Below are 26,136 nucleotides of genomic sequence, written 5' to 3' on the forward strand. Positions count from 1 at the left end.
AGCTAGAAGGGAAGGTAATGGCGAAGTAAACTGAAAAGCTTTTCTTCAGAGCTCCTAAATATTGGGATAAAATTGGTGGATTCCATCAGCCTTCACAGAAAATTTTTACCCCTTTGCCCAGGTCTTCTAGCAGAAATTTGGCTCATCTATCTGTTTAGGATTGTGTTTGTCATGTTCTGGAATGTGTGATAGGAGCATGGTTAGATTTACTGTAGCTCTTTATTTTATTTAAGTTAGGACTTAAAGGAATTTGTCGACAGAAGAGCTAGTATTCAATGGTCTCTTGTATGTCCTAGCTATTGAAGATGGAGTCCAGCCATGGCAAAGGCATTTCAGCAATGTGCTTTGGTTTAGCGCTTCTTGTTCTCTTTCCTGACTCCCTCCCAGTGCTGTAATGCCTCTATTATAGCTGATCCCATAGTTGTTAATAAAGAGAGGGTGTTTCCACCTTTCCTTGCCCACCTCTCGAAAAGGATCTAGAATGACAGGGTAATATTCCTGATGAGATGTAAGTCAGGGAATGTTGGAGGAGATTTCTAAGGAAGCAGAAATCTCTGACTGCTCTATCTACATATTCTTTTCTATGCAGTTGGTATGAAAGACAGGATTATGTTTAGTCTAATTTTGGAAGACATTCCTTTTATTGCATAAAATACATCCTACAGTACTGTATGTTGGTTTAGGAAAAAGAACTTCTGAGTATTTCCTTTTCTTTACTTTAACCAGGCATCTGTGCAGGCCATGCCATAACCGTGAAAAGGCTAAGGGATTGGGCAAGTACATCTGTCAGAAGTGCCACCTGATAATTGATGAGCAGCCTCTGATGTTTAGGAATGATTCCTACCATCCAGATCACTTCAACTGCACCCACTGTGGGTATGTTCTCATATTCTGAACTCTGACAACAAAGGAGAGAGACAAACAGTACAGTCAGCAGTGCAGTCCTTTCCAAGGCCTAAAATTTGCTGCCTTCACATTGTTGAACAAACAGAAATGGTGTGAGGAGAAATCAAAATATATTTGGAAAGCCTACAGCTTTGTTTTGCTATTCCACATTCTTTTATCCTAAACTTGGCTAACACTATTTTATGCTGACAATGAAAATAGTTCTTTGGTGTGTAATTACCTGAATGGCTGTGTGCAGATTATCATAATAGTGTTGTTCAAAGATAGCTGTTGCCAGACTATTGGAAGTAGTTTCACTTTGCATTCCTGGATAGGAAAGAATGATGACTTGGTGAGTTGTGTCAGCCTTTTGGCACAGTCCAATGACCATGAAGGCAGTGTAACTGGATCACAGTACTGCTCTAGAAAAGGTACCAGTGCTGAGAGAGATTGTAAATGGCTCAGTACTGAGCACTGCTAGGATGGCCCTTGTGCCTTTGTATGCTAGTTATACATCATGGTTCTGCCAGAGTGTCTAGCCAAAGACATGGTACTCCACCTGTGTTCTCTTGTCTGGCAAACTGAGAAACCATTATAGAAAGATGGGTTGACAGTAGGCTGTATTTCACTACCTTAATTTAATGACTCTGCATTTGTATCATGAATGTTGCTGAAGTAGGTTTACTTTCACGTTTGGTCTTCCAAAACTTTGCCTTGAGTATTAAAGAGCTCACTTGGTATTCTTAACTCAGGGATATGTTTGTGTTTTCAGGAAGGAGCTGACTGCTGAGGCCCGGGAACTGAAGGGAGAACTATATTGCCTGCCCTGCCATGACAAGATGGGAATCCCCATCTGTGGAGCCTGCCGCAGACCCATTGAGGGACGAGTAGTCAATGCTCTGGGAAAGCAGTGGCATGTTGAGGTGAGGCCTCTCTGAATCTGAAATTTCCTTCAGGAGCTGTTGTGGAAGAGGCCTAGTGCTAGTTGGAAGCTGTAAATATTTACATACCACCACAATAGAATCATAGAATTACAGTATGGCCCATGCTGGAAGGGGAGTCTGAAGGTCATCCGGTTCAACCCCCTCTGTAGTAAGCAGGGACATCCTCAACTAGACCAGGTTGTCCAGAACCCTGTTGAACCTTTATTCTATTCTATTTTATTCTATTCTAGATCAGGTGAAAGGTGTCTTCTTCAGCCTGACACAGCCCTGCAATGCCTCCAGCTCCAGGAGCTGGAGGCATTGCATAATCCATAGTATATATGAAAACCTAAATGCATATGTTTCATATTGCCCCATCCTTGGAAGCGTTCAAAGCCAGATTGGATGGGGTTTTGAGCAGTCTGGTCTAGTGGGTAATGTCCCTGCCCATGGCAGAGGGTCTGAAACTAGGTGGTCTTTCAAGGTCCCTTATGATCCAAACCATTCTAGGATTAAGTGTCTTGTATAAAGCCATGATTTTTAGCTATGCAAGTTTCTCTCTGATGATGGAGAAGTTGCTTTAACTGTCACTGAATGTTTTGGTTTTTTCATATACAGCATTTTGTTTGTGCTAAATGTGAGAAGCCATTCTTGGGGCATCGACACTATGAGAAGAAAGGACTGGCTTACTGTGAAACTCACTATAACCAGGTAAATTCTGCCATTTATGCTGTAGGTACTTGCTCCAATTGGCAAATGCATTTTTCCATTTTTCATATGCAAAGCTATGCAGATTTTATTTAATCTGAATTTGTAGAGATAATACATTATTAAGAAATTTGTGAGAGTTAACAGAATAGTTTTTCTTGGTAGGTGTGAGAAGTGATTATGAGAAGTGAAGAGAGATGTCTTGAGGATATCAATTTTTTTACTTCGTGCCATTGACATTAAAAAACCACCATGGATTGTGATTTAAAATCTTTGATAATTACTTGCATCCATGGACCTAAGATCAATGTTGTGCTGTCTTAAAGCATAAGAAAAGTGTGTTTCAAAACCTGTTTTTTCTGTATGACTGTACTGAACAGCTGCATGGTTGGTATTTTCTTCTGTCAGAGAAATTATTCTGTTATAAGAGATAAATCTTAGTGTTTTGAAGATAGCTTTCATTTCATTTTGATGTTTATAGTTAAGCCTTAGATGTTTGTCTGCAGTAAACATACCCTACTGATCTCCTTTTCTCCAAATTGCTACATGTATGGTGCTTTAAGATTACATAACAGTAGTAGAGTGTGAGGCATCAACAAAAAAGGTTTTGTGGTATTAGTGGTATGAGATTCAAAGGAACATAGACTCTTTGGCAAATGTGAGAAGTTATTCAGAAGATTTAAATTGGTATATTTGGGGGCTACTGCAATGTCTTGGAATTCTTTGATTGTTAGAACTTAATGTTCACACCAGCTGTGTAATTTGGGGAGTGTAAGTAGCCAGTAACATGAGTTCCTGTTCTTATTTCCTTTGCTGTGCAGCTCTTTGGAGATGTCTGCTACAACTGCAGTCACGTGATAGAAGGCGATGGTGAGATTTGTTCCCTTCTTGTTTTGGGTTGCTGTCCTTGTGCCATTTGTTAGTGCAGCTGTTGCAGTCCCACAGTTGCAAGGCACTAGTGTTTCTTTTCACATCTGGCCTCATTTGAATTTGGATACAAATCCAAATTCAGATAATCTGGCAGTTTTCTCTTTATTCTGTGCTTTTGCTTTTGCAGTGGTATCAGCTCTTAACAAGGCCTGGTGTGTGAATTGCTTCTCCTGCTCCACCTGCAACATCAAACTTACACTGAAGTAAGTCAGTGTTTGTATTTTGGACCATGTGAGACATTTGTCCCTATGGCAGGCTATCAGCTTGAGGGAGCCATGAGCCTCACTGAGGGGCAGTTTACCTTTTCTCTGTGGGAGCAGGTGCTTATAATTCCACTGTTTTCAAAATTACAAGGGAGCTGGAATTCAGCATAATCTCTTATTTTTCTTCATTAATCTGTTCTGTAAGAAGGTTGAGTAAGATGAGAACTCATTCAGCAGTAGAAAGACAGGGCTCTAAATGTGAGTAACTGCCTGTTGTGAAGTAGCTGCATCCTTCATGTCCCTTTAATCTGGATGCTCCCTTCAATGACAGTATTTACAATTGTGTAGATTATTTTGAAAGAAAATATTATCCTAGTTACCCCAAATGTGCAGAAGAGAGACAGAAAACAAAGCAGTCCTACATGTTTCCCTTCTCAGGTTCAAATCCTATGCTGACTTGTCTGCACTAGCTTTGTATATGCAGGAGCACTTAATTCATCACAGAGAGGACCTTTGAAATGACACTTCCATTCTACAGTAACAGCATTACTATTCTAGACTGTTACATATAAATAAATAGCAAAGTCTTGCTGCTTTTTTAAAACTAGCAGTACTGAAGACCATAGTTTCCTGATGGAACACAATTTCTGTACTTACATGACCAAACTAAGAAGTGAATTGTTTTCTATATGCAATAGGACACAAACAGCAGCATTTATGTAGATATGGGGAGAGTTGATTTTTGCAAATACCATTTTAATAGGTCACTGTTCTTTGTTTTAAAGGAATAAGTTTGTGGAGTTTGACATGAAGCCTGTGTGCAAGAAGTGCTATGAGAAATTCCCTCTGGAGCTGAAGAAACGCCTGAAGAAGTTGTCAGAGCTGGCATCCAAGAAGGCACATCCCAAAGCTCTGGATTTAAACTCTGCTTAAACAGGTCTGTCAGTCTAGTGACTGCACTCTTACAGTTAAAAGCTGCTGCCCACAGCAGCTGTTGATTACAGAGGTAATTAGTAAGAACAAATAAAACCAAAGATTAGTACTTTTCCCCAGCTTCTGGTAATGCAGCTTGGATCTTGACTGACTATCCCTTTTTTGAAGCAATTGTCTATTAACATTGGCAGAAAGAGAAATTATTTCTGCTTTATCAGTTCACAGGCTGCTTAGTAATTTGTTTAATAACAACTTACTCTGCCATTGATGAATTCTACACAGTTTTTCCTTCTTCAGTTGAACTGTAGTCCTCAGTCCAGTTCTCTGTGGTCTAAGGAATTTGGAAACAGTGGTTGAGTGGAAGGGCGGAAGAGATGTGTGTTCTGGTCTTTTTCAGTTAAAGTCTAGAAATGTCTCATCCTGAGTGACGTAATTCTTAATTTTTTTAATGTGTAGACAAATATTCTGAAAGCTGTCACTCCGCTACCTGCAAAATATTCTGATCTTTCTTTGTATGCCCACTGACCACACACAGATGCTGTACAGACCTGGTTTTCAGGTTTACTGGGAAAGCCCAGCAACCAATAGTTGTGGCATCTACATTGCTTGTTTGTTTTGCTTAGGTCCAGTGTTAAGACAGCTGAAAAAGTTTGCATTGCTGCTTCTCTGTACAGTGCCACAGAGATTTCAGTTGTCAAGGCCATGATCAGTCTCTTTGGAAGAGTTTGGGCCCTCCTGAAGGAAGAGGTGGCTATAGGAAACAAAAGATTGTTAGAACTGACACTAATTTTCTCAATTTTTCTCTACTACTACATGAGTACTAGAACTTCTAGTGGTCAACACAAAGCACCCTCTATCCACTGGCATAGCTGACATTCCTTAGGCAGTGTGGCTGGAACCTTGTTTACTCTTTTGTGTGATAAACTGGTACCATATTATCAATTTGATTTTAAGTGCTTCACTTTCCCCTGCCCTTCTCACGTTATTTGAAAGATATGCTTGTTGGTCATGCTCCAGAAAGCCCAACTACATGAAGGAGACTCTAATATTTACAGTTTGTAGCAAATGTAGTCTTAGGCAGAGGGAAAAAAAAAAGAAAAAAGAATAATTTTTATTAAAATTTCTTAAAGTTTTCACACGAGTTTCCCATAACCTTTCTTCTTAAACCCTAAGGACCTCAGACATTAATGTGTATAACTTAAGTGTATAGTTCTCTGTAGTGCTGCCTATCACTGGTGAAGTTTCACTGGTTGTACTGTCTCTGCTAGCACAACCCAGGGTGCTGAGAAACTTACTGGTTTTGAACATTTTCAGTGTTTCTTTAGGGGTGAGTCATCAGCACTGCTGTTCCTGAGTCCAACGGTGTATTTTATAATCATAGTGGGCTTTTGGGACCTCTGCAGGTGTTCCCCATACTTTCTGGTGCTTAATTTAAGATGAGCAGTCTAAAAACCCCTTTCCATGAACAGCTGGAGATTGTGTCTGCCCTTTTGTGGACAGGGTGAAAGGCATTTGAGGAGTACTGTCCCTAGCATGATTTAAGTCTTCCAAAAAGGGAGCTAGTTTGTTAGGTCAAATGAGCACAGCAGTTGATCATGGGCACCAGTCTGCAGCTCCATGTGAATTAGCTAGCAAGTTTAAAGCCTCTTCAGTTCTTGTATCTGTGAGTAGCATTGGACTGGGACAAAAATCTAACTTGAAATTGTCCTCACTGCCATCACACTGCTCAGACTAGATCTCAACAAGGTGATAGCTAAGTGCTGACAGCTGTTCACGTGCTTGCTGTAGCTCCTACCCATGAAGCTGTACCGGCAATATCACAGCAGTGGTGGGAAGTCCTGGCTAACTGTGTGCAGATGAGAATTCCACGTGCAGACCATCTCTTAGATACTTACTGGCTTTACTCGGTTCCCTTCAGCTGCTTTGCCATTTGTTGCTGTAAGTGACTATTAACTTTTAGCGGGGGTATACTGCATCTGCTGTAACACTGAGGAGGAGGTAGGCCTGTTTTTAACAGCAGAGCTGTTTCATCTTCTAACCACTAAGCACTGTAGATTACAGCAATTGTAGCTGCTTTTGTCACTGCTTTAGGAGAAGGTCACTGTTCTCTCATCAACCTTCAAATGGTCTTTTAGTTAAGGGCACAAAGAACAGCACTATGTGGTGACTGCAAAGACTCATGCTATTAGCCTATTCTCTGGTGGTTTTTCACAGCATAAAAATCAAGAGCTGCTGATCTAGGTGCAGATTCTTCTTGGCATAAAGCTTTTAGGCCTGTTCTTAAGTCTAGTCGTAGGCCAAGTCTAATGCTAAACCTGAGCAGCTGTGTATCTCCAGCCTCCTGGGAAGATGGTGGAGGAACACACAGATGTATAACTACTGGTAAATATGGGAAGACGATGCAACTTTCAGGCAACAGGTAATATTCTTTCAGTGGCCACTCTCAAATTCAGCAATGGAAAATGCATGTATGTAGAGGTGAATAGAGTTACTTCTGTACTGCAAGCAGAGACTTAGTGTGTGCTCTTGCTTTGTCTCATGTTAGACGTTCAGTATACCTAGTAACTTCAGTGATTGAAGGACAGTTGATGTCATTCTCTTTGATAAACCAATTGGTTCTCTAGGATTTGGATTATGTCCATATGTTCAGAGCATTTCCAAAAGTTAGTGAAGGAAAATGGGTCCTCACAATCCCTGATCTCTACATTAGCAGAGTATCTCTTAAATTACTACTTTTTTAATAACTGTTTGTGTTATACTCTCACTGCCTCTAGCCTGCAACAGCAGTGAACATCACTGACATGCCTTTTGGTGGGACAGTGGAATTTAAGGAAGAGTAATAACTATTAATATTTGAAATAAATGCTTTTTCCTCTACTTCTTTGAGCCCCCTTTTTAAAAAACAACTAGAATATAAGGCAGACAATGTAACAAGTGTGTAGATAGGCTGGCAGGGTGGCTTTTGCTTCTGTTTTGGATTTTTCTTTTTATATAAAGTCTACTTCTCAGTCAATAGGTTGCGTGCTTTTTCCCATTGCTGTAAATGGACATGCTGGCCAAATTAATCTGAAGTATTACACTACTGGAGAGTATAGATTTAGATCAAGGCTGAATTTGGGTCAGAAGTCTGCACTTAGGAAGAATTGTTGTCTCATCGTTATAATTTACATTCATATTTACACATACTGAATTAAAATCACTAATATTCACTGAGCGCACTTGAAAATGGTTTTGCTTTTGGAAGCCATGCTACATGAAGCCTGTTTGTATTCAGAGGGTATGCTAATGACTTGCAATCTTTTGTTATGGCAGCCTAATCAGCTCTCTAAGGTTTACATCTTAGTCTTTATTTTTTACAGTGGTCTGTGTAGTCTAGGCCAATAGCTTTCAGTCTCCTCTACAGAGTTTCTAGCTGTTGCATGTTTTGTATTAGATGATGTGGCTGGCACTTTGTAAAAGTTGTTGGATGCTGAAGACAGGTTGCAGGCAAATGTAATAAATGAGGTTGTACTAGTCTGTAAAGCACTGTTAAGTGCTGAGGATGGTATAGAGTGAGTAAAAGAATTAGCAGCTACTTGCTTTGGTTCAGGCTTTGATGAACTGTGTGGATTCTGCACCGTGTGGGGTCTCATTTTATCACATGTTTGTGTTGTCTACCCAAAACATATGATTGTGGATTGAAATGTTGTAACACTGTACCTTTTTATGTTCCTGCAATAAAATGAACTGTAATACATTTGAAATCTTCACACAAAAATCAAATGTTAAAGAGTTGTATATTGTATAGTAAAAAAAACAACAAAAAGACATCTGCAATGCTGAGCCAGAGAGCATTATGCACTCTGAGGTACTCTTGGGATTGTACTGTCACGGTGAATTCATGTTCTGGATCCATGCTGCTTCTGTGGTGACGTGTTGGTTGCTGAGGATGTGCAGAAAGGGGTATAATCCTTATAGAAGCTGGGCTGTACAAATTGTGCTGTGTGTACACCGAGTAGATGGGATGATGTGGTCGTTTGCAGGCTGTCGTGGATGTTTGGTAGGTCTACATTACATGGAGTGAGTATTCAACTTTCTTGTTAAAAAAGGGCATTGTGGTTGATTTTTCTGCAGTGTTTTATTTAAAAACCAGAAACAATACAGTTTGGCTGCAAAATGTCTTTTTTGTACAGGTAGGGTATTGCATATTTCTCACCTATAGCCAGTTAGATTAGACATAGGATGACAACTCCAAGTCGTTAGTCTCAAACGTTTCCATTGCCAGCAATGGACATTACAGCAGTAAAACCTACGTGCATGCAAAAGGATCAGCTATTCTGTCAAGTGTGGCACTCGTTGAGATGCACAAAGAGAGTGGGGCTCTTCCCTGCCACCCATGTACAAAACTGCCGTTAGCATTTTAATTTCACACACCCACATCTGAGGGAACAAGAGAACCATTGTGCATACATTGGCAAATTTCAGAGATCTACCAGAGCTGTTTTTCCAGCACTGCCAGATCATGTCTCAAGGAACTTGGTGTAAATGCTTTAAGACATGTCCATGTTTCACTGTGAGCAAGGGAGGGCTCGTCATTCACTAAGGAGTACTTGTTCTCTGGATGGGTAAGCATCTAGGCTTACAAACACCACCGTGCATATAAGCTTTACACATTTTGAGCACCCTCTGCTTCCTATAGGACCCAAGTTGTGTGTTTACAAAGGTCTAAGAGATGAAGTGCTGAATCAAATTTTACCATTCAAAGTGTCTGCTAAACAGGAAAAGATCAGGAGAAATTAAAGCTATTATTCTTGTCTCATGAACAAATGTCTGCATAACTCCCAAGATGGGAACATTTTAATAAAGCAGAAAACTCTCTCTTCAACAGCTGTCTGTTAGACCGAGTTCTTCACTTCCATTTTGCATTGAATAGCACATCTGTAATTTGAAATAGTAGCATCTGAGTCAAAGTAAAGGGCCCAAAATCCTGACTCATTTTGGGGTTTATGTTTCCTAGAAACTGCATAGCAGAAAGTAGTTACTAGTTTCCAAGTGCATTATAAATTGTGGATGAAAGAAAACTAATTTAACCAAGGCAATGGCAAATGAGTGGACAGCCTGCTAATTTAGCAGCCCACTGGAATGGCAGTTACATTCTGACAGTAACTGGCTGTCATAGCCTACTGTAATTTGCAGCACATACTCTACTGATAAAATTATGGAAACCATCATCTTACCTTTCAAAGGTATCCAGCTATCCTACTACTAAAGGGTGTTTCTCCACCCTTAGAGCTTAAAAAAGGTGGGGAAAAACCCAACATTACCTTTCTTTCAAAGACTCACTTTAATTTATGCATTTGGTAAGGGCACATACAACAAGGGGACATTTTACTTCCAAAAGGAAGACAAGTGTTAGCATGTGTCTTTCTTTAAGAATGAAGATTGAGAGTATCAGAACAGGTTCTCATGTTAGAGTTCCTCTGTCCATTGCTCCCATATTACTCTAAAATCCAGCTAAACTTTCTCTAAATCTGAATCTGAGAAGGACAAGTGTTACAGACACTTGAAAGCATGTGCTCACTTAAGTTTCTCTTGTGGTAGTATTTCAGCAACACAGTTCATTCAGTGTGTGATCAGAAGACTGATCATCAAGATTAGTATCTCTTAAATGGCATTTCTTCTGGAAGATGGAATTACAGGTAATTTGGCACAGGTCTGGGTCATGGGTTGTAGTTTCGCTCTCAGGCTTGCAGGTTCTTTTGCTTGTTTACAGCATCCATTAGCAGGCGTACATAGGATGTTAACAGGTCATCCATTTTGTAACCCTGTCAGGCACAAAAAAAGTATTAATTCTCTCAGAAAGCTCCACTAGCAGAAATAACTGTTGCTTCCTCCATTTTATCTTCTTTTGTTCCCCTCTGCATGTACTTCTCTTCCAACAGCTATCACTGGTTTGATAATTACTTGTCTATTCCTCCCTCTGCTCTTCCATTCATAGATTTATAAAACTTTCCAGGGCATAGCTCTACTGCCTCTTTGTTATTCTGTCTGTAGACTGGCATATTGTACTTAGGAATCCAGGCTTTTCTGAGAGAAGCTAGCCCTTAAATATACTTATGCTGCCTTTACATATTTACTATTAAATATCAATTCAGTGCTGCTTGTCCGAGTCTGTAGGCAACCTGAAACTGATTCTTACAAAGGCAGTACCATTCACTGAAAAGTGTAGAATCTCACAAGGATGGTATTAGTGCATAGATGGATCAAACCATGCAAGACAAAAAGCCTCCTGCATAGTTTTGTGGGTAATTGCAGTCTTTTTGTAATGTCTCAGACAGAATTTTGATGTCAGGGAAGAATTTGGGAAATTACTATTTTTCCTTGTCTTTGTAACTTATGTCTTTGCATTTGATGGCATTATATAGCACTGAGCCAGTTATAAACTACAACTTTATTGACATAGCAGTGATACTTTGTTTGATGTAAAGGAAAAATTAGGAGTTTGTGTGTATAAATTGACAAAATTCTTCTTACCAGAGATGTCTCACATAAGATCCTGCTTCCTCGTACCAGGTTCCCTATTGTCATGTGAAAGTATGTGCTCCCACTGCTCCAATTGGAGATTTTGTTGAAGGGGTAGACTGTTAAAATTTCCTGCAAGAGGAAACAAACTGAACTATAGAATGTTTCTGAAACGAAAATGTGAGAAAACCTGTAAAGCCAGAGACATTTACTTTCTTTCTCACTTAATTTAGAAACACAGTGGCCCAAGGTAGGTCTTCCATCTAGACTGCTAGTCTATTGTATTTTCACCAAGCAACTGAGTTTTAATCACTGTAATGCGATCTCATTTCTTTATACATTGCTCTGTGCCTTAATTATACTGATATTATACTTACAATAATCTATAACTCACTGGATATTGATTTTCTTATTAAAAGCAAATAGTGATATTCATACTGCCCAGGAGCTTGGTAAGACCAGACTGTTTGTGTTAGAGAACAGCTAAGCACTGCCATTCAACCTGATCTTTTACACACCTTGGGTTTCCTGCAAACATTTTTCTGAAGTAGGTTCCCTAGAGCACTGTCCATTTATCTGTCTGATCTTGCCACTTTGCCCCAGTCCATCATGATTAACATTTGTTCAGAGGTGCTCTACACTATTTCCTTCCTAGTGCAAAAACTGCAAAAAAAATTGATTGCAGCAATGGCGTTTTCTTTGGTTTCACGCAGGAAATGGATAGTGACTCTGGAGAAGCAACTGTTACCTTTGTCTTGTGATGTATCACTGAGACTCCTTGTTTGTTGATTGCAATCAGCACAATCTCTGGGAAGTTTGGCTCTGAGGTTTGCTATAAATGAATAACAGAGCAAGATAAGCAGAAAATGAAGATGTTTTCCTTATCAGGTGCGTCATGACTTTTAACAACATCCAGTGCTGCTTGTTCTCTTTGCCAGATAAACACTCAAATATAAAGCACTTCAGTATTGTGTCCGTATTGCTAGGGGAGACTTTTTCAGCCATGTATTGATGACTTAAGCAGCTGTTACGTAAAAGCAGAACCAAGTTGGTTATTTCCTAGGCTATTTGATAACACACTTAATGGTTTTTGCACACCACTTAAAAACCTAGTGAGGATGAATTAAAGGTAGCAAGTGGGAAATCGTTCCTGGAGGTATCTACTGTGGAATGAAAGGATCGGTACAGTTCTGTTCTGAGGGAAAAAGACTCAGAGATACAAGATGTGGCAGCATTTTGTTGTGGAGAACAGTGACAGGACGATTAAATATCTACATAACTAAAAGTCCACTACTACAACTACTACATAGTAGTAATATTAGGGTTTAAAAGTAGAACACCACCATATCTGGTAATTAGCAAGCATAGCTGAGAATAGATAAAAGAACCCATCTTCCCCCTTTCAAAGAACTGAGTCTTCCTCAGTAGATGGTGGGAATTCAGGATTATAATATATTCTTGCTGAACTGATGTGGAATTATAGTCAGTTCATGTCCTCCAAAGCCATTCATACAAGCCTTTAAACCTACCTTCACCTCAAAGAAGGCTGATCCAAATGTTGGCCACCGGTGTATCATTTTCAGGAAGGCAATCTTGGCCTCATCCACAGTTTTTCCTTCGTGTTTACTATAGGCTGCAGTAATGCTCTGTTTAGAAAAAGGGATACAAAGCCTTTTCACTGGTCTCCAGTGTTAGCATTAAAGGCAGCATGAAATCATCACCAAGATCAGTCTTTTGCCCACAGCAACAGAAGACAGTGAAAGTGAAAGTAGCCTACCATGCCATGGGGCAGGGCAGAGCCAGAACCTCCCCAGTGTGGGTTACTAATGGGCTGGGTGTAGTAAGTCCAGGAGCCCAAGGGAGTGGATTTCAGAGCTGAGGTACAATATGGGATGAAACAAAATTCAGAAAGCCAGCCTTCAATATCCACAGGCATGTATCACATTTTCTGCTGAAACAAGTAGGGTGAATTTTCCCTCTGTTTGAAATCATGTCCCATGTCTTCCTTGGTGGAGTGATAAGTACCTGCTGAAACTTTCTTGCTTTTGATGTATAAAATAGCCTTTTGCTCTGAGTATGCAGATGGTGCAAGGTGACTGATTTTACTGGCCAAACGATGAAATATTTAGAACACGTCTTAATTTCCTATTTCTCTACTAGGTCCTCAAATCCCCAGTCCCATCACGAACTTGCCTATATCTAACTCTTCTGAGCATTGAAAATGTATTTGTATCTCCAAGGAATGTCTTAAATCAGTCATCAAAACCTGCAGAAACTTCTCAGAGCTCTGGTAGAGAGGCTTGTAATAGGTAGAATCATAGAATGGTCCAGGCTGGAAAGGACTTTGAAAGTTCATCTAGTCTGACCTCCCTGCAGTCAGCAGGGACACCCTCTACTAGATTGAGCCTTATCTGGAATATCTCCAGGGAAGGGGCCTCAACCACCTTCCTGGGCAATCTGTTCCAATGGTCCACCACCCTCAATAGTAAAGAACTTCTTTCTGATATCTAATCTAAATCTGTCCTTCTCTAGTTTGAAGCCATTGCCCCTCATCCTGTCACTGCAGGCCTTTGCAATCAGTCTGTCTCCATCCTTCCTGTAGGCCCCCTTCAGGTACTGGAAGGCTGCTATTAGGTCTCCCTAGAACCTCCTCCAGGTAAAACAGCAACATCTGGTAACGTCCCTCCACAGTGCTTTCAAAGACTGTCAGATTGAAAACATAGTGTGATTCAATATCTTTCTTCTCTCATAAAGCTCTGAGGAAGTAGTGTGATTAATGCAAGTTGATGTTCTTACCTTCTTCCACTCATCTGGTGAGATCACTCGGAGCAGATTGTCTGGCACCAGCTCCTTCAGGATTTTGGGGATGGTTGCCAGCTGCGTGCGGTCATTGTTGAAGCGCACTTTATAAATCAGGCCTGCCAGCTGGACAGCTTCATCCTTGGAACACTTGTGATAGCCTCTGAGGTACTTCGGCAACTCCTGGAAGAGACCACCTCTGAATCCAGATGTAATGGGCTGAAGCAAACCCTATCTTGGACGTTCTAAATCTCTGTGGTAAGGATGTGAGTTTTGCCAAACAGAGTCCAAGCACATCTCAAGTATGTTTGATTACTTCTGGAGGTTATGGGCAGTATCCAATGGGATGGCACTTAACAAGTCCAAGTGCCGAGTGCTGCACTTTGGCTACGGCAATCCCAAGCAGAGCTACAGGCTGGGGTCGGAGTGGCTGGAGAGCTCCCAGACAGAGAGGGACCTGGGGGTGCTGATCGACAGCCACCTGAATATGAGCCAGCAGTGTGCCCAGGTGGCCAAGAGGGCCAATGGCATCCTGGCCTGCATTAGGAATAGTGTGGCCAGCAGGAGCAGGGAAGTCATAGTGCCCCTGTACTCTGCTTTGGTTAGGCCGCACCTTGAGTACTGTGTCCAGTTCTGGGCCCCTCAGTTTAAGAAGGACATCGAAACACTTGAACGTGTCCAGAGAAGGGCAACAAGGCTGGCGAGAGGCCTTGAACACAAGCCCTATGAGGAGAGGCTGAGGGAGCTGGGATTGTTTAGCCTGGAGAAGAGGAGGCTCAGGGGTGACCTCATTGCCCTCTACAACTACCTGAAAGGTGGTTGTAGCCAGGAAGGGGTTGGTCTCCCAGGCAACCAGCACCAGAACAAGGGGACACAGTCTCAAGCTGCGCCAGGGGAGGTTTAGACTCGAGGTGAGGAGGAAGTTCCTCACCGAGCAAGTCATTCGTCATTGGAATGTGCTGCCCAGGGAGGTGGTGGAGTCACCGTCGCTGGAGGCGTTCAAGAGGGGGATTGGACGTGGCACTTGGTGCCATGGTCTAGTCATGGAGTCTGTGTTGATAGGTTGGACTCGATGATCCTCGAGGTTCTTTCCAACCTTAGTTATACTGTGATACTGTGGAGGTCCTCTGGATGGTCTTTAAAAGTGTTTTCCCACCCAAACCATTGTATAATTCTCCATAATTATGGAGAAAGCTGAGCAATTCCAGGAACAATTAAATAAGGGAGCTGTGCTCCCATATAGCTAAGATGTGAGCACTGAGAAATAAATCTGCTCCTGAGGCTGAGCTGTTCCCTTCAGAGACGTTCCTCTAGAGGCTCTATGTAATGCTGGCCTTGGTGAGGGAGATGGTAATACTCCACCAGGCTTGCTTTCTCAGGAAAATTTCTTGTATCATGTTGCCTGCTGTGGTATTTATGCTTTAGGGAGCTGGTTACCTGGTGGTAATGAAAAATGGAATCAGCTTTCAAGTCCTTCCCAGGAATTACATTCAGCCACAGCTTTCTCATGAAGTACACCTCATAGGCCACAGACATAGCTCCTAAGGAAACAACATCTTGTTAGTATTCTCTCTGTCACTGTAGAGTTCTGCAGCTTTAAAAGGCTTGTGAGTTTCTTTGGAAATGTAGTTCTGCTTTTAATAGATAGAAAATTACTAGATGGCCAAGAAAAGTAATTAGTTGTCCATTCCTGGACACTAATCATGCAGTAATTATGGTGCAGGCTCTTCAGAGATGAAGAAGTTTGGTGTTATTTCTTGGTGGAAGATAAGTGTTTCTTGATGCTTATGACAGCTGCCTGCTGATGTGCAGCACACCTGAATTTGTTACACTGATGCAAGCACATTCCCCGATGGCTATGTTTATAGAAATGAATTGTGATTTAGCGCTCTTATGTTGTGATTTTCAGAGCTGCTAGCAGCTTTGTCAGCCATGGGGAGAAGAATGAAATCAGAAAATCTTAGGTACTTAGTGCTTCAGGAAGTTGAACCTCAGATACCCTAAAATAAGCAAAGGTCAGGATAAATGAATGTGAAATTTGAGTGGAGTCTGAGTTTGATTGTTTCCAAATGTATGTTATACGTGGGGTGAAGTGCAAAGATTTGCTGTCATGAATGTTATGTTGTTTTATTCTAAAAAGTGCCCCCCTGACCATACAACTAATGCTTTGTTATCATGAAGTAAGAATCTGGACAACAATTTTCTAACAACCCAAGGAACTGGAGTTTTGTTGACATGTGTTGGCTGATACGTGATCTGACAATGCATAAGCCTTGGACAGTAAAGAGGATCAACCTAGTTAACTTGTGTGCATCCAGCTGTGTGTTTTGGATGCAACAGGTCATGAAGAATCTTTGGTAACAATTTAAAACTCCTGGAGCGAAGCCCCCATAAAGATGTTCTAGTGTTTCTGATGGCCGGTGCTTGGATGCATCAGGTCACTGGATCTTACTGCTGGTGCAGGCAGTAACTGTATGTGCAAACTAAGATGGTATAACAAGGCTCTGCCACACCAAAGACCCAAGATAGACTAAATCTTACTGGATAAATCTATTTCCTCAGATCAACAGAGTATCTCATGCATTATCTTAAGCTGGAATTCTCCTTACCATCCTTCCCTGGTTTGTTCCTTCTGTTCCAGTCTGTCACCTGCCTTAATGAGTCAAAGAAATAGTCTGCTTCATTCTGACTGATCACCTGGGAAAGAGGCCAAGCAAATAGTGGATTAGCAGATCATATAAAATACAAAATACTGTGTGTCCCAGCATACTCAAGTATTAGGCTGAACTTTCTTTCCCTGTCTATAGTGAGAGAGCACAATTAGAGCAGGAAAGACAGAGGCAAGAGGAAAGTAGTAGAGAAATGGGAGCAGGAAGGCTCAAATGGTTCACATTTCATATGGGAATTTTTACTATATCTTCTGTTGTTTTTTTCTTTCCAACCTGCTTATTGAAGTCAAGCTGAAGATGCTTACCTTATTCTTGGCTATCTACTCTCTGTTAGATATTGGCACATACTGGATTCCTCTTTTATGGAACACAGTGCATCAGACACTCTCTGTGCTTGAACTCAGTGCTGCTTCTGCCTTGATCACAGTTCCAGGGGGAAGGGACCTCTCAGTGAGACAGCCAACCCAAACTCCAGCTCAGGCAAGGCAAGTTTCTGAGAAACTAGAGAGCAATCAACCAGTGCTGGTCAGCCACTGCTTTCTCTAACAGCAGTGGGCACTGTACACATGCAGTGCATTTCCTGGGCAAAGCCTGAGTGGAAAAGGGATGAATCCAGCAGCACACAACATGCAATTTGCTACCATCCCAGCAGCTGCAAGAAATCCTGCATTGTCTCTGTTTTTAATACCATCTATACTGCTGGTAGACTGACCACTGAGCAACTATGTCAGTCACTTTGATGTGAGCTTCTTCAAGAGATTCAATTGTCAGGTGCTAAAAGTTTGGATCTAGGTTGTACCCCTCCAGACAGAAACAGTAATGACCTGCTGTGTTGCTTGGTTTCATATATGGTTGTTCAGGTGGTCTAGTAAATAAGTAAGAGAGGAAGGGGAAGTCTGGCCACCCTGCTATGGCTGAGAAGAGTTACCTTGTCTGCAATCTTCACAAAAAGGCTGAAACCTTCCCAGGAGCTCAGCTGCAATTTGGAAGCAATGTTCTGACACAGAGTCCGGATTTTGGTGTTTGTTCCCACATCAAATGTCTATGAAATAATGAGACGTGTGTTACGTAGAGGAGAGAGACTGAGTGTCTTGAAATGAGCTCCTGCATGAACACATTATGGTTTGGAAAATAGTCAAGGCTGGGAAAACAATTAAGTTCTTACCTGTTCTGTTTCATTGGGGAAGTAAATCTTGTGCGAGATCTTCGTGTTGTTCTGTAAGATGGCCTCAACCTCCACAGGATGGGGTGCCCACTTCCGGGAGCCACTCCTGTAAAGTGCCGCCACCATCAGAATACTCAGTGTAGGATGTTTAATCTTGGAGGAGTTAAAAAACAGTAGTCTGTCCAAACAACAGACTCCATCCAAAAGCTAGTACTGTGTGATGAGGTGGGCTCCAATGGGCCTTCACCCCAGTGCAAATCAGTATATTAACAGCAAGAAACTGAAGGTCTCACATGTGTAGGAAAAAGTCTGTTCTGCTCTGCAAGGAGGCTGCATGAATAATTCACCTTCCTAGCCTGTACCATCACCCCTTCTATGTATTCAGCAACATTTTTCCTTACTGTTACTGAAGTGTGAAGATGGTGTCCACAAGGAGAATTAATTTTATGTAATTCTTGTGTCAGCAAAAAGATGGATTCAGATGCAAAAGGAGCTACAGCCCAGGGGAAAAGCATCAGAAAAGTCTGGAGGACTGCTGGAAGCCCTACATTTTATATAAGAGCTGGCATGTAATCAGTGATTCAGGAGGCTCTTAAGCTATACAATCCCAGAGCAGATCTGAATTTTAAAGCAAAGGAACTGGCTCTGAAGTCTGAGTCATGCAAAAACCTTGAAACACTTGAACTGAGGACAAATCTAGTACATTGCCTCCTGCGGCTGGTATTTGCCTGCCCTCAGTGGCACAGAGCAGGCTGTTTGGAGATTTTGTATGCTGAAGCCTAGGAATCAAACTCCTCTCTTGCACTAGGCCAGTCTCTCAGGAAGAGAGCTCAGTCTGGCATCTAGCTTTAGTTGTGTGGAGTTAAAAACCTATTTTTTTATATTAAATAAAGTAACAGTTTCATTTGGAGGAGGAAAACCTGACTAGAACCAAGTTGCACAGCATGTGCTTTGCTACTGTGCAGGCATTATAAGACGTCTAGACCTGCCCTACTCAGGCATCTGTTCCTGGGCTTGCAGTAGAGGGAGTCCAAGGATGTGCAGCAGCTTGGCTGGAGGCATGGGGCCATATATCCTTGCAGTCTCAGCTAGGGATTCATTGCCAAGGTAAGGTCTGCTTAATACCCAGTATGATGCCTGCTTGTTCCCTGGCCAGCAGACTGAAGATGAAACTGTAAAGCTATTCACGAAGGAAAAGGTGTACCCAAAGGCTCAGCTGGCCTCTGCTCCACATATTGTAGGTGAGTCCTTTGAGCTGTCTGCTCTCCCCTCCCAAAGAAAGCAGATTACTTATGGGGAGAAGTTAGACTAGATGATCTAGAAGGTCTTTTCCAGCTAAAACAGTTCTATGATTCTAATATTGTAGGTCCTTTCCAACTGAAATACTCCTTTCTGTTCTGTTATTTTGAGCAGATTCAGGCTTAATCTTAGGTTTAATTTTTTAAAAAGTGATCTTAAAAAACAACATTTCTCTTTGTTCCTGTTTTCATCCCCTCAGGCTCTAGATGTGGGGCACATATATATCAGACAGAATTCTTCTCCCAAATGGCCCATTCAGGTTTTCCCTGCCTGCTTCCCCACTCTAAAGAAGCTCTTTACAGCTCAGCAGGGCTTGGAGCATGAATAGCAACATGATATAGGGAGGCAGGAATTTTTCAGTCTTCTTCATAGAAAAAAGATCAGTGAATAGCATTCCTCTCCATGCATTTTTTAGGCAGCACAAAGGCAAGTTCAATATGCAGTGACATTTCCCTAGCAGTGCCAAAAAACATCCACTGCAAGGGGGACAGCCACTGTGCTAGCATTCCCCTTCAGTCTGACCCACAGGCTCACAGACTTAACAGAGGCCAGCCTAAAAGAAAGGGAAGGATGAAGGAGCTAGAGGGAGAAATCATCAAGCAACTTCTTTACTGGAGAGGTCTGTGGCAGGCAGCCATAGCAGCATCAAAAGGGAGAAGGCTGGGGTTAACCTTGATGCCAAAGCACTTATATTCTCAGTGTCAAGCTGGGTGATTCCAGTGTCTGCAGGAATCTAGAGAAACCTTTTCTCCTAGTCTAGGTGATCCTTCCTGAAATCCTGGTAATCCTTCCACTCCCTCTGGTTGTGCCATGTTCATTACATCAAGTCATTGAGAAGTTCAGGAAGGACTGTGGTTTGGAGGCCTTGGTGCTTCAATCCTCCTTAGGACTGCAGTAATGCCTAGTGGACTGTGAGGTGCTGTGTTGTGAGCAGCCATGTAAGTGTCAGGGCTTTGTTCATTTGAGTTTCTTCTAAGAACATGAATTAATTGTATTGATTCTCTCTTCCCAGCATGGATCTGCTTTGCTTCACCATCAGAAAGCCAACAGGGCCCCGTTAGCACTCTACATGTGTCAGTGACTTCAGCAGTGCCACCCCCTCTATGACTAAAATGTAGTAATTGTAGCTGCACATTTACAGCTCTGGGCTACTGAGATTCAAAAACTCAAAACTAATCTTCAGGTACATCTAAGGGGGACAAGTGCCTCACCAAAGGAAAGCAAGGTCAGGACCTCATTAATGACAACACAGGATTTCATTTCAAGCTGTGTGCCCCATAGCATATGTGAAATACCCACCTCTGGGAGTCAGGTGATTATGTGTGATGCTGAACTTTTTTAAATGTTGCAAAATCTGTGAAACTGTGACACACATCTCTCTTAGTGGTTCACAGTGCCTATGAGAATGAATGATCACTTTTTAAAAGGGGTGCAAAGAGAGAAAGGAAAGGAGACTGAGACTCTCAGTATCTTAGCTTGGAACCTGATTAATGATGTTCATGCACTTTGAGCTGGCTTTGTGTCAGATTATTTACCTCATCACTGTCTTAATCCTCCGACTGCACTCCAGGGCCAGTGTTTCTTTCTGACGTGTCTCGATGAACTTCTGGGCATGTTTCAGCAGTGACTTGCTGGGTGGGAACAGGCCAGTGCAGAGCCAAAGGAGCTGCCAGCCCTTGGTCACGCTGTACCTGTAAACACAAAGCAAACGCTTCTGCTATAGCCACATAGAATTCTTCATTTAACCACAATCCAGCTACAGGGAAGAGAAACAAGAATCTCATCATGGTATGTCGTGCCATTCAGCTGAGTGCTGCAAATCAGCAGAATCTTCACATGGGATGTAGCAGCCATTTTCTGTGCAACAACCACAGCCTGCACACAGAGACAATGCTGGCTAGTAAATATTCACAACTGTTACAGATCTCATGAATAAATATAAGGTCCAATATAACACTGATCTTGGCAGAAGTGACCTTGGTGCCATCCTCTTGGAAAGCCACTGTCAAGTTGCTGTTCTAGCTGACATGTATCTGGGTTGTGCTTTATCAGCTGTTTGTATTCACCAGCCCTATGTGTTAGCCAGCTTTGCTCAGGCCACAAGCACTTTGCAAGCAATTGACTTTTCCCTTGTGCATGCTCCTGCTCTGAAAAATAATCATGGAGATGGCATGGTGCATTGAGGTAGTTACAGATCTTAAACACTCGAGATTGTTTGTACCATTGTCAGGTATAAAGCCACTTCTTCCAGCCTCTGGACCTCTGAAATCTGCCAGCTGAAGCTCTTACTGGCATCTTACTCTCATCAGTAAGAAAGGCACTGCAGCCAGGAGTTGGTGAGTCATCCTCCCTTCAAAGTCAGGAGCAGAAAACACTTCAACTGTGTCTCAAGGATTGCTCTGAGACACTAAATGGTGTAAAGTGGTTTGGTTTGGGGAAAGGTAGCAGGTCTGCCTCTGAAAGGGCACCAGACTCTGCTGAATAAAGAGGTCCTGGCTTCTTTATTCCCATTTACTTTCCCAGTTTTGCAGATGAAGACACACTATTCTAATCCCATTTATACTCTATAGATCAGCAGTGTTTGTGTCTGTGTGAGAGCAGGACATGGTCCACAGTGCCCTAGCCTGGGAATGATGAAAGATTTGTTGTTCTGGCTGTTCTAATGAAAATATATGGAAATAGCCACCTTTCAAGCATTGTTTTTTCCACATCAGTGATCCCTCTCAAAACACTGAATGGCCCACAGGACTAAATTAGTAGCGTACATCAAGCATGGCACTGGCACCATGGTTACAGACTGTGTTAAATAGCCTGTGAGATTTACTGCACATTTAATAGTTACACACACAGTAGAAGTTCCACCAAGTTTAGTTTCTGTGGAACAGTAAGGAAAGAAATAAAGAGAAGCTCCTTATCTAACTTTTGCAGTGACAATGCCGCTAGAAACAGAGAAACCATTTTGTTAATAATTAATATTATTTTAAGCTTGTTTTTGCAATTCAGTTCCCCTGGAAAGTAGGTCAAATGATCATTTTATGAGTGAGGAAGAAAACACCAGCCTATTTCAGGGACTTAGGGTCTGTGTAACCAATCTGTTCTACAAGGCAGTGGTGTAAATGGATCAATGTAACTACTCAAAAGTATTCACTGGTGGTAACAGATGGACTGGAACCGTGTGCTTATGGGAGAGAAATGCTGTCACTGGGACACTTAAACAGAGACTAGCAGAGCGGGCACAGACAGCACGTAAGAACTCTGTGCACTACCATACTTTCTTCACAGAGTGCCTGAGGAGTAAGTGGGCTTCAGTAACACCTTGCCCACCTCACACCATACTGCACAGAGATGACCAGTGAACGCTGGTGGGAGAAAACCGGCAGCTCAAGGGAGGTGAGTAATGGTCCTGCTCTGTGGCCTTTCACTGCCAGTCAGTGGTCCTGAATGCTCTGCAAAAGAGAGTCCTACAGCACTGTCTGGAAAAAGGGGAAGGAAAGGTGTCACTCCAGCATTTGGCCGTCCTTTCCCTCTGCCCCTGCTCCTTCAAGAGTGTTGTGTGGGATCCCAGTCACTACCTGCACTTGAGCCCCAGTTCTGCAGAAGCAGGGGGTTTCCACTCAGGCAAGTACCTGTTTCTGTTCTCGGTCAGTTGCTTCATAATCTGACAGTAAATTTCATCCCGCAAGACCTCCTCCTGGATAGCTGCTACAAATATCTGGTCAGTGACTTCCACAGAGGAGTGTGTCTGTTTTGAGGGATAGTCTCCCATGAATTTCATGATAGGTGAACACAGTTAAGGACAAAAGCAGGCCGATTTTGGAAGGTAAATTGGAATTCTCACCCAATCCCTAACACATTAGTGACTCTGTTGATGTCTAAGTAGCAAATACTGTTAGGAAAGTCTGGAACATATTCCGGGCCTGTCCACTACCCACCTTCCCTGTACAGCAGTCACTGCTTAGCTGTGGTTTGTACTTTCATTAGCTGCTTGCTCTGGGCATATGCAATAAACCTCACTCCTAAAGCCACATTCTGAATTAAGTGAGCTGTCAGGGGGTGTGGACCCTTGTAGAGCAATAGGAACCTTTTTTTCTGTAGACAGGGGAAATAGAAGATACTCCCCAATTTGATGTAAATGCATGGCCTATCATGTGGATGTAGTATTAACTCAGCAGAGTAGGCAACTAGCTCTTCTTTCCACAGTGTTCTCATATCCCAATGAGAGGCGTGAAAGGATATCAGTGAAGGCCTGACAGGCCAAATCCCGAAGATCAGGGTCTGTGCATGCTCTTTTCAGCAAGGGCTGTTTCAAGGGCTCCTTGGAGTGTGCCCACAGCTGACTGCGCCCACGGGATTTTTGCAGAACAGCTTTGCTGATGGATTCCTTCTCAGGAGTCCTGAATGGAGACAAGTGCAAGCAATACAAAATTACTGGATCAGTATTGTTGTAAATGTAGGAAGTCACCATCAGAAAGACTTATCTCTAGGCAAGTTCTTTCACAAGACAGTGATCTCGTATCTCCTTTGATTATGCAGGTCAACAAGAACAGGAAAATGTAATTTTGTGTAGATCCAGAGGGCTTGGGAAAAGAAGAGTTTTTAGAAGACTAATTTTTCCCTTTGACACCTGAGATGATCTGTATCTTTGCTAGCTGGTAAGTGCTGAAGTAAGTGTGAAGTAAGAGTAGGGCCTGTTGGAAAGAAGTAAGTCCAGCTGGGGTTCTTCTACCCTTCCTTTTGCATTTCTGCAGACAAGAGATACAAGTAAACCATGTGCCAGAATTTCTGCACATCTGAAGTCACAATTACTGGGAACAAAGTGAAGAAACCTAATCAGAAATGGGTTTACATCCTAGGCTTTAAGGATCACTGAAAATCAGCAAGAACTTTCTAAGGGTGCACACTGCACAGAGAGCTTCACCTGAAGTGTTCATAGGAGAACTCCTCTAGGGTATAAGGCTTCACTGTGGGATCCTCCTCCTTAGGTTCATCCATGAAGGAGGTCTGTGAAGCTGTCCTCCTCTGGTCTGGGGACATCATCAGCAAACTCTGGAATGACACAGCCACATAGAGATGTTATATGGACAGTTCTCTGCACAGACTGATGGGTGTTACTCAGCATATCTGAGCAGATGGTGTATACTCAACTTAAATGCTGTGTGCTGCAGGTGACCTTTTGTCCCCTAAGCAGCATTTTCCAAGACTCAAGAAAAATTTGGGAATAATCAACTCAAGGAAGTAATTTCCATGCACCTGCTTATCACTGATGTATTTTTCATCAGCCTTTTCAGCTTTTCGCTTGTTAGCACAGTACTTAATATACTGAAGCTCTAAAACTGAAGACAAAGTCGTTAGCAAACACTTGGAACTTCCCTTGAGACATAAAGTATGATTACCAATTAAGCCCAGTGCAAATGCAGGAAAATTCATCTTCCCACCCATTTCTATTAATTGCTACAAAATCCCTAAAGGTGAACAGAGTGTTTTTTTGCAAGTCATTGCTTTTGTGCACATACAGTCTTCTACTTAAGACTTAAGAGTTTGGGCTAAGTTTAGTTTTGATTTCAGACAGGACACAATGAAACAGAACTTATCTGACTCTGGAGGAACAATTCCAGTTATAAATGTAATCATATTTAAGATTGTTGTTATCATTTATCTTCTAGTCTCTTCAAAGAGAGTGTTCAGCTTTTCTTACCAGCAGTTGACTAGAGGGTTTTGTGAGAGAAGGAATGATGTAGATGTCTTCCAAAAATACATTCCCTGTTTTGCCTGTCCTTTCATTCTGGGCAGAGATCCAGCCAGAGTTGCCATCCAGCCTTTTGTCTTCAGCAAAGATTAGTAAGTCTCCCTTCTTGAAGGACAGAATGGCAGGGTCTTCTGGAAAACATAAAAAGGGATTACTGTTCAGGCTTGACAGTCCAAAAATATGCAAAGGGATTACAACATGAAAGACAAGGCCTGAATTTTGAAGGCCTAAATTCAGTTAGCAATAGAAAGTGATTCATGTAAATATGACTAATTATCCAGTAACACTTCAGAGAAATCACTTCAATTTCCTCTGACAGCCTGACTTCAATCTGCTGAGGGCTATGGCAAGACTCCATTTAATTCAGATGGATGCTGACTTTGTGTCTAGATCTGGCAGCAAAGCATGGGAAGAAACTCAGTGGCTGTAAGTAGTTGATGTTAATGTTCACATTTTAATCCCCTCTTGTCTGTTCCAGACAACCATATTCCATAGAAAATTCCAGTTTACAACCTTTGTGAAAGTATTTCCAGGAATCCCTGGTCCAACATCCTACTTAAGCAGGATCGTTGGATTGATGGGCACTGTACAATCTGAGCAAAGCATGCATGGAAGTATAAGGAGGCAGGAAAGGTATGCAGAGGTATTCAATGACATTGCCTTGTGTTCTGTATTTATTGTTGTGCTCATCACTATGTATGAAGCAAAGGGGCTCTTGCTGAAGTTCTCCCTCTGAGCTCTTTCAAACAATTGCTAGGAGTTCTCTCAAGATTTCTTCTCTATCTCATAGAAAAGCTGTGACCCTTACCTGGGGATTTTTTCTCTTGCATTGCCACAGCAAATCGTGACCTCTTCTTCAGGCCTTCCAGGAACATGACCACCAGTTCAGCAATGACAACACTGTTTACAGATGTTAGGACAAACTCCTCGGCACGAAGTGTGATGAGAGTGCAACTCTGTCCAAATGACTTCACTGCCCTACATATTATTGAACAGTTTGTTACCAGAGCACCTGAAAAATGTACAGCCCCATCTGCAGGCACAGTCAAGGTACCTACACCTCCTTGCAAACAACTTTGCAGTGAGTACTGGTAGTTCTAAATCTGACTTCTCAGAAGCTGGTAGGTGTGAAGGACTGAAGTGATTCAGGTTCACTTTGGACTTCACCATGTTTTGTACAAAAGTGCTTCATTACAGACAAAAGAACACACTTCTTTTGGAGTAACTGGACAACCAATTAAATCTGTGATACTTCTCATGGAGATATATTTTATATATACAAGACTCTGTTCTCTGAGTTATCTGATGCAGGGATGTGTGCCCTGAGCAAGCCCTCAGTTACCCTGTTGTATCCCTTGTCTTAATGCATGTCTGT

At 42.0% G+C, this 26,136-nt stretch overlaps 2 protein-coding genes and 1 long non-coding RNA gene across 8 annotated transcripts in view; 2 read left to right on the top strand and 1 right to left on the bottom strand.

The window, feature by feature from the left end:
* Positions 1–8,344, top strand: part of LIMS2 (LIM zinc finger domain containing 2) — a 34,163-nt gene extending 25,819 nt beyond the window's left edge. For all 5 annotated transcript variants that reach the window (XM_068145298.1, XM_068145301.1, XM_068145299.1 and 2 more), the window contains exons 5-10: positions 727–876; positions 1,658–1,808; positions 2,427–2,519; positions 3,338–3,386; positions 3,574–3,649; positions 4,435–8,344. In XM_068145298.1, the coding sequence (XP_068001399.1) occupies positions 727–876; positions 1,658–1,808; positions 2,427–2,519; positions 3,338–3,386; positions 3,574–3,649; positions 4,435–4,582 (667 nt within the window). In that variant the 3' untranslated portion in view covers positions 4,583–8,344. The remainder of the gene's footprint in view (positions 1–726; positions 877–1,657; positions 1,809–2,426; positions 2,520–3,337; positions 3,387–3,573; positions 3,650–4,434) is intronic.
* Positions 8,345–8,680: 336 nt separating this feature from the next.
* Positions 8,681–26,136, bottom strand: part of MYO7B (myosin VIIB) — a 53,237-nt gene continuing 35,781 nt past the window's right edge. For both annotated transcript variants that reach the window (XM_068145284.1, XM_068145285.1), the window contains 15 exons: positions 25,570–25,739; positions 24,711–24,892; positions 23,934–24,061; positions 23,252–23,409; positions 22,642–22,795; positions 20,551–20,706; positions 17,717–17,822; positions 17,480–17,593; positions 16,492–16,579; positions 15,320–15,423; positions 13,880–14,065; positions 12,613–12,729; positions 11,832–11,915; positions 11,096–11,215; positions 8,681–10,386 (listed from right to left, as the gene is read on the bottom strand). In XM_068145284.1, coding sequence (XP_068001385.1) covers positions 10,303–10,386; positions 11,096–11,215; positions 11,832–11,915; positions 12,613–12,729; positions 13,880–14,065; positions 15,320–15,423; positions 16,492–16,579; positions 17,480–17,593; positions 17,717–17,822; positions 20,551–20,706; positions 22,642–22,795; positions 23,252–23,409; positions 23,934–24,061; positions 24,711–24,892; positions 25,570–25,739 — 1,951 coding nt within the window. In that variant the 3' untranslated portion in view covers positions 8,681–10,302. The remainder of the gene's footprint in view (positions 10,387–11,095; positions 11,216–11,831; positions 11,916–12,612; positions 12,730–13,879; positions 14,066–15,319; positions 15,424–16,491; positions 16,580–17,479; positions 17,594–17,716; positions 17,823–20,550; positions 20,707–22,641; positions 22,796–23,251; positions 23,410–23,933; positions 24,062–24,710; positions 24,893–25,569; positions 25,740–26,136) is intronic.
* On the top strand, positions 22,312–25,689 carry LOC137444518 (uncharacterized). The gene is made up of 4 exons (XR_010988179.1): positions 22,312–22,405; positions 23,549–23,667; positions 25,081–25,187; positions 25,600–25,689. It is a non-coding gene; the product is annotated as an uncharacterized lncRNA (long non-coding RNA).

Source organism: Melanerpes formicivorus, unplaced genomic scaffold (genome assembly GCF_026170545.1).
Source record: "Melanerpes formicivorus ecotype bairdi unplaced genomic scaffold, bMelFor1.0.p_v2 SCAF_12, whole genome shotgun sequence".
NCBI lineage: Eukaryota > Metazoa > Chordata > Aves > Piciformes > Picidae > Melanerpes > Melanerpes formicivorus.